The sequence below is a fragment of the Podarcis filfolensis genome, assembly GCF_964270895.1.
Source record: "Podarcis filfolensis genome assembly, chromosome: 5".
NCBI classification, from domain to species: Eukaryota; Metazoa; Chordata; class Lepidosauria; order Squamata; family Lacertidae; genus Podarcis; species Podarcis filfolensis.
In genome coordinates, this window is record NC_139608.1 from 38,857,387 (window position 1) to 38,874,290 (window position 16,904).

At 43.4% G+C, this 16,904-nt stretch overlaps 1 protein-coding gene across 20 annotated transcripts in view; it reads left to right on the forward strand.

Moving 5' to 3' along the window:
- Window positions 1–16,904, forward strand: part of KIF1A (kinesin family member 1A) — a 119,355-nt gene that overhangs the window by 58,776 nt on the left and 43,675 nt on the right. For 9 of the 20 annotated variants that reach the window (XM_083616214.1, XM_083616196.1, XM_083616197.1 and 6 more), the window contains 9 exons: window positions 1,343–1,422; window positions 2,613–2,719; window positions 3,590–3,670; window positions 4,213–4,393; window positions 4,761–4,833; window positions 5,589–5,682; window positions 7,167–7,315; window positions 8,149–8,327; window positions 9,457–9,594. In XM_083616214.1, coding sequence (XP_083472340.1) covers window positions 1,343–1,422; window positions 2,613–2,719; window positions 3,590–3,670; window positions 4,213–4,393; window positions 4,761–4,833; window positions 5,589–5,682; window positions 7,167–7,315; window positions 8,149–8,327; window positions 9,457–9,594 — 1,082 coding nt within the window. Of the gene's footprint in view, window positions 1–1,342; window positions 1,423–2,612; window positions 2,720–3,589; window positions 3,671–4,212; window positions 4,394–4,760; window positions 4,834–5,588; window positions 5,683–7,166; window positions 7,316–8,148; window positions 8,328–9,456; window positions 9,595–10,776; window positions 11,026–16,904 lie in introns of all 20 variants that reach the window. The other 11 variants (XM_083616195.1, XM_083616206.1, XM_083616209.1 and 8 more) reach the window with 2 other exon arrangements.

Below are 16,904 nucleotides of genomic sequence, written 5' to 3' on the forward strand. Positions count from 1 at the left end.
TCTAACATTTCTCCAATGAAAATAGGGACATCATAAGGAAAAGTGGGACATTCTAGGATTGAATCAGAACCTGGGACAGCTTCTCTAAATCAGGGACGTCCCTGGAAAATAGGGACACTTGGAGGGTCTGAGAGAGGTGAACATCTGGCCCTTGCAAATACGAAAAGTGTCAGTGTTTTTTGTAACTGCATACATGACATTTTTGGAATGTAAATGCGTGTTGAAGTTTGAGGCCTTGAGTAACTAAGGTGGAGCTTGCAGTTTGGTTACACATTGATGTTAATTGCATTATTTTGCAGGGATTAGTGAGTTCGTTCTGCTTTTTGCACAGTCAGGACAGAAAATGGGTGTAGCAGAGCTTTCCCTCTTCTTATAAATTTTATAAATAAAGTATGTGAGGAAAATGGAAGATGCAACTTGAATTGAGTTACTGAGAATTAAAAATATGGCTGTTTTCATGGGAGGTGAGTGTGTGTAAAGGGTGTATGGATCTGGCCCCTGCTACTGCTGGGACATAGCTCCCAACAACTTTCCATGCACCCCTCAGCCTGAAAAAGGTTCTCCATTGTGATTGGAGGAGTCCCCATATGTCATCCATTGGATCATACTGAGGAAGTGAATCTTAGGATATAGACTGTAGTCCATGAACACTTAAGCCATACTAAATGTGTTAAGTCTTTAAGGTGCCACAAGCAGACCTGCCAACTGTTCCATTTTAAGTGGGACATTCCAGATCACAGAAGTCAGTCCCGGCTTCTGTTTCTATCCTGGAATGTCCTGTTCTTTTGGTCTGGCGCTCTGTCATGAGTGCCTGACCAAAAGACATTCACTCTGGTGATCATCAGCAGAGTCGCACCAAAGCGGCTTCTGGTTCATCACTCTGGTGTGACTCTGTTGACGATCACCAGAGTGCCGGATGAGAGTTGGGTGGGAGGGTGGGTGGGAAGGGGGGGGGGCAAGGGTGAGCAGCACAGGCAAGCAGTGAGTGGTTGGGAAGGGTGAGCAGTGGGGGCGGAGGCATGGCGGTGGCGGCGGCAGGCCTACCCTGCACCCGCTGAACTAGCCTGTTCCCCTTAAATTTGGTGGCAGGCACTGTCTATCAACCTGTGTTCAGGTAAGATTCATCAGCCCCCCACACATATGTGGAATATGTGTGGGGGGTGGGGGGGTGGGATTTGCCTTCCTCAGGCAGCAAAACATCTTGGGCTATCAATGCTGTGGCACATTTAGGTCACTCTGAAAAAGGACAGACTTATCAGAAGAGCAAGGCTAGGCCTTGGCCTGTGAAAGAAAAGGGTGTTAATCTCTCTCCCCCGCCCTACCTCTCTCTTGTCTCTCTTAGACACCACATCTGGTCAACCTAAATGAGGACCCACTCATGTCTGAGTGCCTTCTGTATTACATTAAAGATGGAATAACCAGGTAATAATGACAGTAACAATTACAACTTTGCCAGGATTAGCAGAGAAGATGGACATTGATGTGATTTTCACCAGCAGTTTTTTATTCAAATGTCAACTGGAGATGTCACAGACTGAATTTGGCACACTGTACCTTTTTGTATGTGTGCATGGTTATTTATAACATCTCTACATTGCCTTTCCATCTAAAGAAAACCCCCACTAGGCAGTGTATAGCACAAAACATTAACAAATACTAAAAGTAATAAAACAAACTTAGTGACTCTCCAAGTCTGTGCATGCATATCTAGCAGTGAAGAAGAGGGAAAACAGCAAAAGATATACAAAAATACAACAACAAAAATGTACAGCAAAAGGATGGATTATCCAAAACCATCCAACTATTTAGGAGCCAGAAAGTAGCAAAACTAAAAGGATTTCACAGATCAAGTTCTTCTTTCATACATCCATTCAGCTAAGGCAGCCTTCCAGCCTGATGCCCTCCAGATACTTTGGACTATGTACCGGTTAGGGCTGATGATAGTTGTAGCCTGAAACATCTGGAGGGCGCCTGGTTGGGGAAGGCTAGACTAAGGAGACCCATGTGTGGAAGCAGGCTTCTGCAGTCCATATACATATAATTTGCTGGAACAGTAACTATGAGTGTAAATCACACAAGCATGTGAATGCAAATGCTGCCTAGATTTGCTTTCAGTGGGATGTGTATTTGAACCTCACCCACATTTTGGTAAAGGACTCATTCTTAAGTACCTTTTTGTGTAACTAGATCTGGACTAGGGCCTGAGTCATTGCCTAGAGGACATTTCAGAGCTGTAGCAAGACTACAAAAACAGCCCTGCTCCTTATGGATATGGAGCAGAAGTGAGATCCCCAACAGGCCATCATCTGTTGGTTTTAGTGGACACAGTAGTTCATAAGAGAGACGGTGCTCACTAAGATAGACTTGGCCCAACCTGCTTAAGGCTTTCTATATAACCTGCATCTTGAATTGTGACTAGAAGCAAACCAATAACTACTGCAGCTAAACAAGACTTGGGGTGTGTGTGATGCTTTCTGCAAAGGCATTCTTCTAGCTTTCCTGTCCATTGGGACCCTAATAGGGTTGGTCCAAGGAGCTCTGTTATTAATCAGAAAGCACCTAAAACGTTTTGCTGTTTTGGAAACCTCAGCAACTGTGTTTTGCCCCAACAGGGTTGGTCGAGAAGATGCTGAGAGGAGGCAGGACATTGTTCTTAGCGGTCACTTCATCAAAGAAGAGCACTGCATATTCCGAAGTGACACTAAGGCTGGCAGTGAAGGTATCCCCATACAGAGAGCCTCACGATTCTTGGGCTTCCTTTTCTACCTAGTTAGAACTGAGCTTCTCTAAGTCATTTGTCTCCATTGCTGCCAATGGGTATGCAGAATACCACTTTCTTCCCTACCTGCCTTTCAAAATGGAGCACTTTGGAAAGTAACTGCATTGGGAAGTGCTGTCTCTTTGCTTCTCGGTTGTATCAGCTCAGTTTGACCTCTGCAGGCTTTTAATCACAACAGTCCTGCCACAAGACTGAATAAAACACATTCTAGTTTTTCATATATGTTGTCCTTGGTTGCTATAGAGCAACGATGGGGCACCTGTGGCTCTCCAGGCATTGTTGGACTACAACTCACATAATAATTGATTGGCTATGGTGACTGAGGCTGATGGAAGTTGGAGTCCAAAATCTTCTGGCGAGTCACAGGTTCCCCTTCCCAGCATTAGAGGACACTGTCCCATTGAGTGTTAAAGTAAGATTCAACCCCTAGTCCAGCCTGCATCTGTATATGTAATGGGGGAATGAGCATAATATTATCCTTTGCCTCAAGCAGCAAATATTTTTGTCCAACCTTATCCCTATAGCTCCTTTGGAGCCTCTGGGCCATATCTTGATGTGTTATTATGAACAGATGCCTTCAAGTCTAAAGTATCATATCTAACAAAAATTGTTTTTTGGAATGAAGGCATTGCCTTGCTTTCTGTATGTTGCTTCCCATCAAGGTTTAATGCAGAGGTTTTGGTTCCCCTCTCAGCAAGCTTATTGATTGTATTTGTAAGAAGATTGTGGGGAAGGTTGTTCTCTGTAATTCTCACACATTGTTTTATTCCCTGTCCTCTCCCAATTCCCTTTGTGCGTTTTCCATAGCAGTGGTGACTCTAGAACCTTGTGAGGGAGCAGACACCTATGTCAATGGAAAGAAAGTAACAGAGCCCAGCATCTTAAGATCAGGTAGGTTCGTTCTCCAGTAGAAGGGAATCAGGAATAGGCGAAAAGTGTTGTAAGAGACTCCATAAAATCAGGTAGCTCTCTACCGTGGAGGGATAGACTTGTGGAATCATAGAATCACAGAATTGTACAGTTGGAAGGGACCCTGAGTGTCATCTAGTCCAACCCCCTGCAATACAGGAATTTCAGTTAGAGATGACAGGTGGCCATCCAAACTCTGCTTAAAAATCTCCAATGAAGGAGAGTCCACTAACTTCTGAATGAGTCCATTCCACTTTCAAACAGCACTTATGGTTGGAAAGTTCTCCCTGATAAAATAATGCTCATGGAAATAGTTTTCTGAAAGAGGGCCTCTTTGTCCTGAATGGACTGGTGGTTGAGCATGGTTTGTATTGAAGTCATTAGGGACAGATGAGTTGTATATGACATGGGACAGAAGCTTTGCAGTTGGACATAAATTCATCATCTTAGCAATGCATTGATCAGTTACTGGAATCCCATCCTATTTCAACCCCTCTAGTAAATATGCTCCCCTCTCTGCACAGGAAATCGCATAATCATGGGAAAGAGCCATGTATTTCGATTTAACCACCCTGAGCAGGCACGCCAGGAGCGGGAGCGAACTCCATGTGCAGAGACCCCAGCTGAGCCAGTGGACTGGGCTTTTGCCCAAAGAGAGCTGTTGGAGAAACAAGGCATTGACATGAAGCAGGAGATGGAACAGAGGTGAGTGGAAGGAAGAATGCAGAAGAGCTCATTGACAGGGCTGCATAATTCAGAGGGTGGTAGCTCAGTAACAGAGTACATGCATTGCATGCAGAGAATGCAGAGAAGGTCCCAGAATCAATGCCTGCATCTTCAGTTGGCAGGTGATAGGAAAGGCCTCTGCCAGAGAATCCTGAAGTCAGAGGAGACAATACTGGACTAGCTGGCAATGGTCTAAGTCAGTATAAGGCAACTTCACACTTACGCACACGAGAGGGGGCAGGGGTTGGATATGGAGAACGTAACATGGCAGGGGAATAGGAAATGTAATGGTTCTCTGCAATTTTCAGTACTGCATGGACATTCTGTCATTCCTTTCTCTATGTAGGCTTCAGGAACTGGAAGATCAGTACCGGAAGGAAAGAGAAGAAGCCAATTACCTTCTGGAGCAGCAAAGACTTGTAAGTAATAAACAGGTTGCTTTTTGCACATGTTACGAGAGTAGCATAAAGCAGACAAATTGTACTGTAATTGGTAGGAGAGACAATCATTTCCAGGATGTGACACTATATAGCACAGGCTTGCAGGATCTACTGTGTGTATGCATTTTAGTAGTGTCCTTAGAAGCAGTAACTGGAGCCAAGTGCAAAAAATTAAAGAATTCTGAGCTCAGGAATTTGTTTTGAGTACTAGAGAGAATTGAGCTCACAGTTTTCACACACACCCATTCCTGGTCTTTGTGTGTGCTACCGCCCCCCATTTCTACAGTATAATTTAGAGGGGGGATGTCATTTTGTTGTTTCCATTATCAAACAGTTGGAAGTCAGACATCCCTGCTTTATCTACATAAAATCTATCTGCCCACCCCTGCGCTATACCACCTAAATTGCAAGAGAAACAATGACTAGGATTTGCATCTCCCAGCAAGCCAGATTCTTATATAATCACATTTGTAAAAGGTCAAGAACTCCACATAATAGTCCCCACCTAATGTCCCACATTGTTTAAGATTATGAATAATCTATGTAGGTATAGTTTCTTATAATTCTGTATCTCAGGAAACTTCACAAACCACTAAACTGAAATGGTGATTACTAAGGAAATGGAAAGTATTGATCAGGGAATGGAATAATTTCTTGGTTTTACCTGGACTCAGCACATAATATCAAAACTCAGGCAATAGGATTATTAACTGCTCATCTGTTTGCTCTTTTAGGATTATGAGAGTAAACTGGAGGCTTTGCAGAAGCAGATGGACTCAAGGTATTATCCTGAGGCTAATGAGGAAGAGGAGGAACCTGAGGATGAAGGTAATAATTCATTGAAAAGAAAAAGCTATTAAACCTATCATTCAGTGAGTTGTATTCAGCTACTTATATTCTAATATAAAGTGCAAACAAGCTATTGTTATTTTGAACTGCTCACTCACTATATGGAAGTAATAAATTGAAAAGGATTAGGCGGTGCTTTTTTTCAGGGGGTTCTCAAGGGTACAAAGTACCAGCACCTCTTCTTCTTGTTAAAAAGTGTGGCACTTGCTGTAACAACTTCATTGGGAGTACTGGCATCTATTTTTTAAGGAAAAAAGCACTGGGATTAGGTCTCTATTCCCATACATAGAAGCCTGATTATGTGGCATATACATTCCAGATAAGCTGTTGAGTCAGGCCTTTGGCTCATCAAGCTGAATAATGTCTACAGTACACTGATTAGAAGTGGCTGTCCAGGACAGGGGTCTGCTACAGTCTGGCTGTACCCAGTTCCAAGAACTAAATAAATATAAATACTGCATTGTTTAGTGGACTACTCTGTTAGGATTGCTGTTTTGTCATGTTGTTGAATGATTGTGATTGCATAGTGTAACAAGCTGTGTTTGTAAAAAAATTGTACTTGTTCAGTCAGAAGCAAGTTTAGTCAGAGCAGAGCCAGGAAATCAAATATGAGCTAGAACAGTCTTCCCCAATCCAGTGCTCTCCAGGTGATTTGGCACCGAATTCAGCCAACCTGGTGCTCTAGTGGAAGTGCAATGGGGTTTTCCCCTCTCTCCTTTCCCCATTTCCCCCTTCCTCTAAAATCCACTCTGGATGGTTAGCAGAACCCCAGAACAGTGTACAGGGGGAGGAGAGGAGAGGGGAGATGGTTCCATCAGCACAATGTTGAATTCCACCCTACAAGTCCCATCAGCCTCAGCCTGCACAGCCAGTAGTCAGAGATGATGGGAGTTGTAGTTCACAACATATGTGGGGTACAGTGCTAGCCGCCCCAGAACTAGAGGTTCAGGTAGGTATGAAAATAAATGGCAATTGGGCTCATGCAAACAAGCTGAGCAACCACATTGCAATAATGTCTTCTTGTTTCCTTTGGATCCTTTGTAGGGGGGCTGCTGGGAAGTTAACTAGCTAGGGAATGTGGTTCGCTGAAACCAGTCCTTAGAGTATATTTTTTCAAGCTTGGCATGCTAGAATGTATCCCAAGGTATTAAAAGAGTTTGGGGGATCTGTCTGAAGGCCATTGCACCCAGGATTTTGTTCTGCCCATCTGCCAGTAGACCAGGCTTCCTCAAACTCGGCCCTCCAGATGTTTTCGGCCTACAACTCCCATGATCCCTAGCTAGCAGGACCACTGGTCAGGGATGATGGGAATTGTAGTCTCAAAATATTTGGAGGGCAGAGTTTGAGGAAGGCTGCAGTAGACAGTATGTTTGAGGAGAAGATAATGTGAGCTATAATCAAGGGGTGTCAGCAAGGACTTGCTCTTTGAAGAGAGTGACCATGTGGAGTGTTTATCTCACCAGTACAATGGACAGAGCGAGAGTTTGAGCAGGCGCTCTGGGCCTTCAGGAAGTGGAAATGGTACCAGTTTACATCTCTTCGGGACCAGCTGTGGGGCAATGCCATTTTCTTGAAGGAGGCCAATGCCATCAGTGTGGAGCTGAAGAAGAAGGTGAGCAGGTTCTGTCATAGTGACAAATGGTGATTGGCATTGTCTATTCCGCATTCTGTTGCTGTTTCTTCAGATGAAATAGTATTCCAGATGGAATTGGGCACATACAACTGTACCCTCAACACCCTGTACTCCCCCACATCTACCACTGGAGGAAGTAGCATCCCCCTGCCCAATGGTGTGGCTGGCCCTGATTAATTGGTCATTAGCCATGACAGCTATTTTGAACTTAAGTGTACAAACCGATAATATCTCTGATTACCAGATGCTCTGGAGAACAGGAAAAGGCCATGCCAGATTTGTGAATGTCCAAAAGCATCTACCTGTGATTTAAAACCAAACTAATTAAATGGACTTTTGTTTGATCCTACAAGGTAATTTTTATGGTTATTGAAATAACCAACATATAAATGAGAGGAGGGACACAGGGCCTTGAAGTTAAGAGAAATATTACATTGTTTGACTAGCAGTTACTCTTTAAAAAAAGCTTGGGAGGGGGAGGAATTTTACCAGAAAAGCAGCTTTTTACCAGAGTATTTTCACCCAGGTACATTAGCAAAAAAGTATCCTTGCATAACCATTGACAGGGACTGGTGGTTGCTGCTGTTATTAAATTATTTAAGATATGAAATGGAGTGACCACAGACCAGCTGGCTGCAACTGCAAGTGACCTGGATAAAGAAAAGTAAGTTTTGAGGGTTCTTGTCTGAGTGAAGATCCTGCTATCATAATTTATATGTGGTGTGAGAGAAGAGGGTGCCCTGAGTAGTGACCTCTGTGCATGAGGAAGTACTAGCCAGCAACAATGACTCTTCCCTTCCTTTCCCTTCCAGGTTCAATTTCAGTTTGTGCTCCTTACAGACACCCTGTACTCACCTCTGCCTCCAGACCTGCTTCCTCCGGATGCTGCCAAAGACCGTGAGAAACGTCCTTTCCCAAGGACTATTGTGGCAGTGGAGGTGCAGGACCAGAAGAATGGAGCAACCCATTACTGGACTCTGGAGAAACTCAGGTAAGCAAATATATTTTAATAGCACCATGGGCAACTAGTTGGCCAACAGAAAGTCAAGGAACTTCGATTATCTGGAAGGAAGGTGATACAGAATATAGGATTGTCTGACATGGTAGTGAGCCCTCTTATTTCACAGTAAGCCAATTGTGCCCTTGACAAAGGGAGATACAGTCGTACCTTGGAAGTCGAACAGAATCCATTCCGGAAGTCCGTTCAACTTTCAAAACATTCAGAAACCAAAGTGCAGCTTCTGATTGGCTGCTGAAAGCTCCTGCAGCCAATCAGAAGCCGCTGAAGCCCTGTCGGACTGTTTGGCTTCCAAAAATAGTTTGCAAACCGGAACAGCCACTTCTGGGTTTGCGGCGTTTGGAAGCCAAAACATTCAGTAACTAAGCTGTTTGAAAACCAAGGTACGACTGTATATCTATAAACGTGTTAATGTTGCCTTCACAGGTTATTTTAGGACTTATATACATAAGCATTCAAGTATGCCATGATCTGGCAAGGTGGGTCGAGTATGGAAATGGGAATTAAGTTTTGTGCATGTGTCAGCAAAATAACACAACCTGTGCCTGGTTTCCAAAGCATACTCCTTCGCAATACTATCTGAAATAGCTAGGTAAAGTCAAAAGATAAATTTTAGCTTATGGTCTCCGTAATGCAGGATGACCACCTTATCTTACATTGCTATTTGATGCAATGTGATTATATATGCAGAAATCTCATAGAAACCTTTTGACATGTATCAAAGCTAGATTGCATTTGACATGCCTCTGATCAGTCTACATTTTGACAAGTTCATCACCTGGACCAAATTCTGATTTTTGCACATGCCAGAATAATCATGCATCCACTTCCTCTGAGCATGCACTAGTGCTTGAGTGAAAAAGCCAAAAATCAGTATAAACAGGCTCCCACTATTGTTTGAGAAGCATTTTTTATTTGCCAGTCCCAAGAGAGATGGGAATTTCTCCTATGTATTAATGTGCCTCTAGTGAGCAGAGCAGGTTTCAGCACCAGCTTTTGAGGGCACACAGGTAAGATAATGGTTTAGGTTCAAGTAGCCTAGTGGAGAATTGCTTACTCAGCCACCATTGTGTGAGTTAATTTGTTTTCTCTGCCATTGCAGGCAGAGGTTGGACCTGATGCGGGAGATGTATGATCGGGCGGCTGAAGTGCCCTCTAGTGTTATAGAAGACTGTGACAATGTGGTGACAGGCGGAGACCCCTTTTATGATCGCTTCCCTTGGTTCAGGCTGGTTGGCAGGTGAGAGCTTTGATCTGTCAAAATATCATGCCAAACTGAAGAGACCCAAGGAAGGAAATGGCCCAAGAACTGATGTTGTGCTGCACTAGCATTCCTTCCACAGTTGGGTAGAGATTAGATCACACAACAAGATAATTGCACAGCATCTCACCCTTTTTGTAGGGATCGCTCTCTGCTCTCCCGATTTATGTACTGGAGTGGGTTGTCTTCCCATTTATATTGGTGCAGAAGCTCTTTTACTGTGAGCTGCACATGCACGCACATATATGCTGACACCACCCTTTCACAAAGCTACGCATGATGTCCAGTGCATGGTGTCCAAAGTTATGTTCTCTTTCTCAATACCATCACTGATGGCTGAAATTTCCTACAGCAAGGTCAAAAGAGGCTTTTAGAGCCTGGTCTTTCCATGATCCAGGATGGACCACCTTAGCTTCTAAAGTCTTAAATTGTAGCCCTTCAAGCAGGATTCCCTGCTTGCCGATTGTGACCTCTGGATTGGTGGGAACCATTACAAATAGATGCCATAGAGGACTGTGGCCACCCACCTGTACAGTATTACCATGCAGAAGATCCTTCTGGCTGGCTGTGGGGAGGTAATATGATCTTGTACCTGAAGAACAAAATAGCTTGTAGGATGGAATGCAGCTAAGAAACCCTGCTGTAGGATTTGTACATTTGTGTGTGTCATTTGGAGTGTATCTGCCTATATACTGCCCAGTATATAATGTGTGTTATCATGTGCTTCCCATGCAACTGTTAGAAACAAATGTGATGCCACCAGCTGGGAATTGTTGGGGGCCAGGCAGAAAGGGTTTCCCACTGAATTTTAATAAATCTGGGTACATCTGAGGCATTATATATTCCATTGTCAGGATTCACAATGGAATTTCTTCCCAAACCAATGAGTCAGAAGAACCTTATCAAGCTCCATAGTTGTTTTGGTGAGAACCGTTGGAGGAATTCGCATCAAATTTATTGGGTCTTCACCATTTTTAGCTGATGGCATTGGTGGCTCCTCTGTTAGATGTATCTGGCCTGGGAGGTTTTCCATTCCTTTCCCTCCTCTTTATTAACACTGCTGCTTGGTCTAAAAGAAAAGGCAGAGCAAGCCTAGTCTCTCTCTGTGTGTTTGGAATAGCTGGTGTTAACCTGTCTCCTATCTTGTTGTACTAACCTTAGTTCAGATATCTCTGGCTGCAACAGCTCTCCTATTTTCAACACATGCATGAGCGAGCGCATGGCTGATCTCACCCCCTCCCCCACCTTCTCGAACCCTGACTCCGACATCACCGAGCCTGCTGACGAGCAGCACGTGGGGAAGGAGGAGGAGGAGGATGACCTGGAGGAAGACATCTTTCCGGAGTACCCGCTGTATGATGGCCAGGATCCATTTTACGACCGCTCCCCCCTGTTCAGTTTAGTAGGAAGGTTGGTGAGGTCTTAGGAGAGCATGCTGGGAAGGAACTAGCTCTTTCGCATAAGAGACCTGCATTCTGACACTGTTCCCATGTTAAGGCACTCAGGGACAGGTGAGCTCTCTAACAAGTTCCAGAAATGAGGGGGCAACAAAACCAACAAAACAAAAAAGTAAGGGTCTGAGCATACCTAAGGAGGAATCAGATATACTGTGAGAAAACAACTTAGAAGTGAATGTCCAGAACCTGCCTGCAGAGTTAAAGCTTCTGCAATTATGCGCCTTCTCTCAGGACTGTTTTTTAAAAAAACGTATTTTATACCTATGGTCTCAAAAACAGGAGGATAATCTAGTTTCATTGTCTGCTCCTGTACAGTATGATGTGAGGAGTGTGCATTTAATGCAGTTCCCTGATAATTCTGATCTAGGAGACAGGGAGGGAACTAAGATTTAGCTCTAGAATAAAGGAACGCTAGGGCATCATTCCAGAGAGAAGGATAGTTGATTGGACTAGAATATAGAAACAGGAAATAAATGCTGAAAACATTAAGAAACTAGGCAAACTTATCTTGTTTGCATTGCTCAGCAAATGCTGAAGACTGGCATTTGGGGTATTTAACTTTGACAAAGGATAGAAACTAGGATTTCAGCACACAGGATCAGTGGGTAGTGAATAAAGTTCTGGGAACGAATTCTGGAATATGCTTGAAAGTACAGTTGCTTTTGTATGGCCACCCAGCAGGGCCAGCCCTGCCAGTAGGCAGAGTGAAGCAGCTACCTCAGGCAGCAGGTGCTGAAGGACAGAGCTGTGTATGCCATGTAGCCTGTTCTGGAGGACTCTGTCCCATTACCAGTCTTCAAGTAAGATTCAGCTGAACTGGAGTGGGATGCCATCTTGTCCTTCACCATAATGATTTGGGATGACCCTACCAACCAGTGCCATTTGTTGTCCCACCTAGTAAGTGAGTGAAGCTATTTCTGCTACATTACAATTTGGCAGAGAAAAGCACTGGAGAGAAATTATTCATTGAAAGCAAACATGGTTAGTTTTAATTTCCATATTTGGCAGCGAAAGGCTTCATCCTTGTGCCTTTGGGACTGCAAATTGAGTTTGCTGTTAAGAAAGATACGATTCTTCATCACACTATTCAATTTTCTCACAAAGGCAGAAAAGCAACCACGTTCTGGCAATGGATGCATACTCTGTACAAATGAGGGGGCAGGATCCTACTGGGGTCCTTGCAATATCCTTGTCTGTTTTGCTCAGGCAGAACCAAATATTCATCATTACCTTCAAAGCCCTGCCCTTCACGGGCCCACATTCATAAACCTGCACCTCAGAAGCTGCTCACTTTATACTAGGATTAATTTAACTTTGTATTAACATGAGGATCTTTCCTTGATATTTGGGCAAGAGGTCCTAAGCTTTAGTTTCCTCACTTTTAAGTAGGAGTCAGGAAAATGGGAGCCAGCAAGGGAGGAAAAGGGCCTAGAAAAGGCAGAGAGGGAGATTGGGGAAGAGTCCTGCAGTCTCAGACCGAAAGAGCTGGCTTCTTCCTTTTTTTTCTGGGGGATTTGAGATTTTAAATCAACAAACAGGCCAAACTACCAAATAGCTCAATGAGGGAACACCCTCTCCCCCAATCCTGTGAACTGTTCTTGGGGGGTCTTTTGAGTCAGACAAAATTGACTCCCCCCATGCAGCAGCTGTGCCGTTCACATTTCTCATGAAGTGTGCTTTGATTGGATCTTTGTCTTTGATTTTTTTTCTTTTTCCTTATTATTATTATTTTTTTAGCTGCTGGCTCTATCTCCAAAGCTTTAGCAAAATTGGGGGTTATTTCACTTTTGTCTTCCTTTTGAAAGGCTTTTCTTTGGTCTGAGCATGCCATCTTTGCACCTCACCAATCTTGTGGTTAGTGCCTCTATCCTACTCTATTCTTTTAATGACACACAGCCTCTTTCGGCCTTCCTTTATCAATCCCTCTACCTCTTTGTCTCCTCCCAACGTCCCTGACTTGACCCCTTTCTCTTCTTACTGCTTCTGCCTCTCCACCTCTCCAGTTCGCCAGTTCCTTCATTCTTCTTGGTTTCAGGCCTGTTTCATAATGGGCCCTTGTTGGCTGTCACCATAACAGCACTCCAACAGATGTATGCCTCCTGCTTCCTCTTAGCCATCCAATTTCAAAACAAGACATTCCAGACCTCATATGAAGAAGATGAAGATTATGCTGAATAAAAGAGAGACTAGATTTGAGAAGGTGATGTTATCTGAATTCTTTCAGAATATCTGCCTGTGGGTTTTGAGCATCAAGGAGATTTGCAGTTCCAAGGAAGTTTGTGGGTTCATTGCTTTTCTCTAGGCCAGGTGTGGGGAATCTCTGGCCCATAGGCCCGATTCAGTCCACCAGGCCATCCCATTTGGGTAGTGCTGTTCTGTGCAAAACAGCACTTTGTAAGGGGCTTCTCAAGACTTGGCATTTTGATTACTGGGTCTTACCAAGTGCTTTTCAATGCACTGTACAATACATGTGCAAGGCATAAAAGTCACCTGACATCAGGTGATTGACAGGTGACCAACCCACCTGCCAGATCAAGTTCCCAACCCCAGCTCTAGGCATTTCTTAACCATGTTATGGGCAGGCCCATTTACTGCTGCTTGAGTGATGCTATCTGGAAGGATACATAGAAACTTGCCTCTTGTGTAAAATCAATCAATCAAAAAAACCCAACTCAAATATAGTAGTTGTTTCTTTCTCTTCAAACAGAAAGCAAAGAATAAACTGATACTTTCTTCTTAGTAAGATTCATAATGCTACGGGATGATGCTATTCTATGCTATGCTGTTCCTAAGAGTTCAGAATTTGGGGATGACGGTGAGATAAACAGAAAGGAGAAGGTGAAATAAATAATGGCTTGAGGCCAATAGGATTCATATTCTGAATGCCCCAGATAAATTCAGCTGTGTCCTTTTTTTCAGTGACTCAGCCAACTTAAAACAAGTCTAGTTGTTGCCACCTTTTTCTCCACTCACTGGCAGCCACTTCCAACGTGATGCCCTCCAGCCAGCATAGCCAATGGTTGGGGTAATAGTAGTTGCAGTCTAGCAGCATTTCAAGGGCTACCCCTATTAAATAATAACCTATTAAAGTGCTATTTTATCAGGGATGTGAGCTGTGCAGAACAAGTCCATACTTAGATTACGCCGGTCATTTCTCTCAACTGAAGAAAGCAATTTCTGGTTTCTTTTTAACAGTTCTTCCTTCCAAGCACAGACCCCTATTTGTGAGTATTAGGTGAGCTGTCACTTGTTCACAAGATTTAAAGTTAAAGTGTTAATCTGCAGGGGAACTTTTCAAAATATTAAGGATCATGCTCACCCACACATTTCCCAGAGAGTCACACTATAAACTGATTCTGATGTAATATGATCATTTTTAAATTATTCTTATGAGCACAGATTTAGGAGAATGGCTTGAAACAATGACAATTGTCACATACTGTCAGGGAACTGTCATCGGAAGAACCGGTGGTGCAAGGGCTCCCAGAGGTTGAGAGAGACTTATCAGCGGAGGAGGGAACCAGCAGGGGGAGAGAAAGAGCTCCAAGGGAAAGCGAGTCGGAAGAATGGCTCAGAGACAATTCCAGCGAGAACAGCGGGGAGGTTTCAGAACCTCCTATAGGGACACCCACTCCTCGCCGGAAACTGTCACGTAGAGAGTCCAGAAGACGTGTTTCCGTTAAGGAGCTTTTATGCTGGAAGAAATTCCGTAAACGCCCACTGTCGGATTCTGCCAGCGACTGACGGAGCCATGCTTATGGAGCTCCGTTACAGACAGTGGTTTGTGGACTTAGCCAAACACTGAGGGACTAGGAACTTTACGCACAAGCAGCTCAACATCCCATCACACATACGTTAGGGGAAACATTTTCATAGTTAAAGGCCTGATTGCAGTATAGATATATTTCAATGTTGATTATTTTGCTAAGACCAAGGGGAAAGCATCTCTAATGTTAGTTCCTAGTGCATATGTATGTCTTCCCTACGTTAAAAAAAACACCGCAGAGCAAAAATTCAGTAGCAGTTTAAAAGGTTTATCAGTGTCGGCAACCTTCCTGACAAATTTATGTATGTAGTTGGTGAAGTTGATCTATGATATATGTTGGTTGAAGAAATGCCAACACATTTATTGGTGACATTACTAGTCATGCCACCAAGAGAATGGAATTGCTTCCAGATTGAGGCTGGTGCATTTCTCTTTCACAGTTAGATGGGAAGTGAATCAAATATGAGACTTAATATACCCCAAATCAATGCCAGAATGCCCACCATTCCCTACCAACAAGTTCTGAGACATGTATCATCTGGTTCAGTGGGACTTATTCCCCCAGTCCTTTAACTAGTTACTTCCTATTGATTCCCATGACGTGAAGAATTATAGTAATGCAACAAATTGTATACCGTTATAATAATATAAATACTGTAAGGCTGTTTATAAATTTCTAATCTTGGATGGGTTCTTTCTTAATCTCTTAATATGTGTTCATTTAATAAAGTTATTAGTCTTGTAGATCATGGGAACAACAAAGACAATATATCTTAATTTCAGCAAAGAATTTGAAAAGGTCTCCCATTTTATCTTGTTGACAAGATGAGAAAATGTTGGTTGAGTGATATGATACTGCTGCTAAGTGAATTCATAGTTGGTTGAGCAATTGTACCCAACAAATGCTTACAATACTAATGGCTCAGCATAAACCTGAAGTTTTGAGTGGAGTGCCAGAGGACTGTGTCCTAGGTCCTGTGCTGCTTAAAAGTTTTAGAAAAGACTTAGATGAGGGCATTGAGGGATGCTTGTCAAACTTTAAGAAGACACGTAACTGGGAGGGATAGGTAATATCAGAGAAGACAGAAACAAGGTTCAATGATATTTTCACAGGTGGGAACACTGGCCTAAACTAAAACCAACATGAAATTCAATATAAATAAACATATATTGCTATTATTGCAAAAGTGATCAGATAAAAATTAACATTACTGGAATGTTTGCTGAAATAATAATAATAATATCTGCCTCACATCTGCTGGGGAGATCTTCCATAATGCAAGGGCTATTGCACTGAGTGCTCCTTTCTCAGTAAAGAGGGATTTGAGTATGGGTAATAAGGCACATCTAAAAGCTCAGCCTATGACAATCTCAGTGATAATTTCTAGCGGCTCTAGCCAACCTATAGGGAGTAAGTACCCTGGTCCCACATTGTTTAGAGCTTTGTTCACTAGGACTAACATTATAAAGCTGACCTGATAGCATACAGACAGCCAGTGCAATTCCTGCAACACAGGTGTTACATGCTGTTGGAAAGTCCCTCCTGCCAGGAATTTGACATGCTGTACCAGCTAAAGTTTCCAAACCCAACCCAGGGGTAGCCCTGCATAAAGCATGTTGCAGCAATCAGGTACTGACACTAACAGTGCGTGATCTACTGTGTGTAAGCTATTGCGGTCCAAGAACAACCAAAGCTGTCTTACCAGCCAAAGCAGGTGTAGGTACTCCTGGCCACTGAAGACACTTGTGCCTCCAATGATAATGCTAGCTAGGTCCAAGAGCACCCCCTGACTATGAACCTGTTCCTTTAGAGCAGTGGTGGCCAAACTTTGCCCTCCAGCTGTTTTTGGACTACAACTCCCGTCATCCCTAGTTAAAAGGACCAGTGGTCAGGGGTGATGGGAACTGTAGTCCCAAAACAGCTGGAGGGCCAAGTTTAGCCACCACTGCTTTAGAGGGAGTAGAACCCCTCCCAGTGCAGGTAATTGACCAGTTTTCCAGAACCACACCCATAGAGCCTTTATCTTGCCCAGATTCAAGCTCAGTGTATTGACCCCACCACTGAG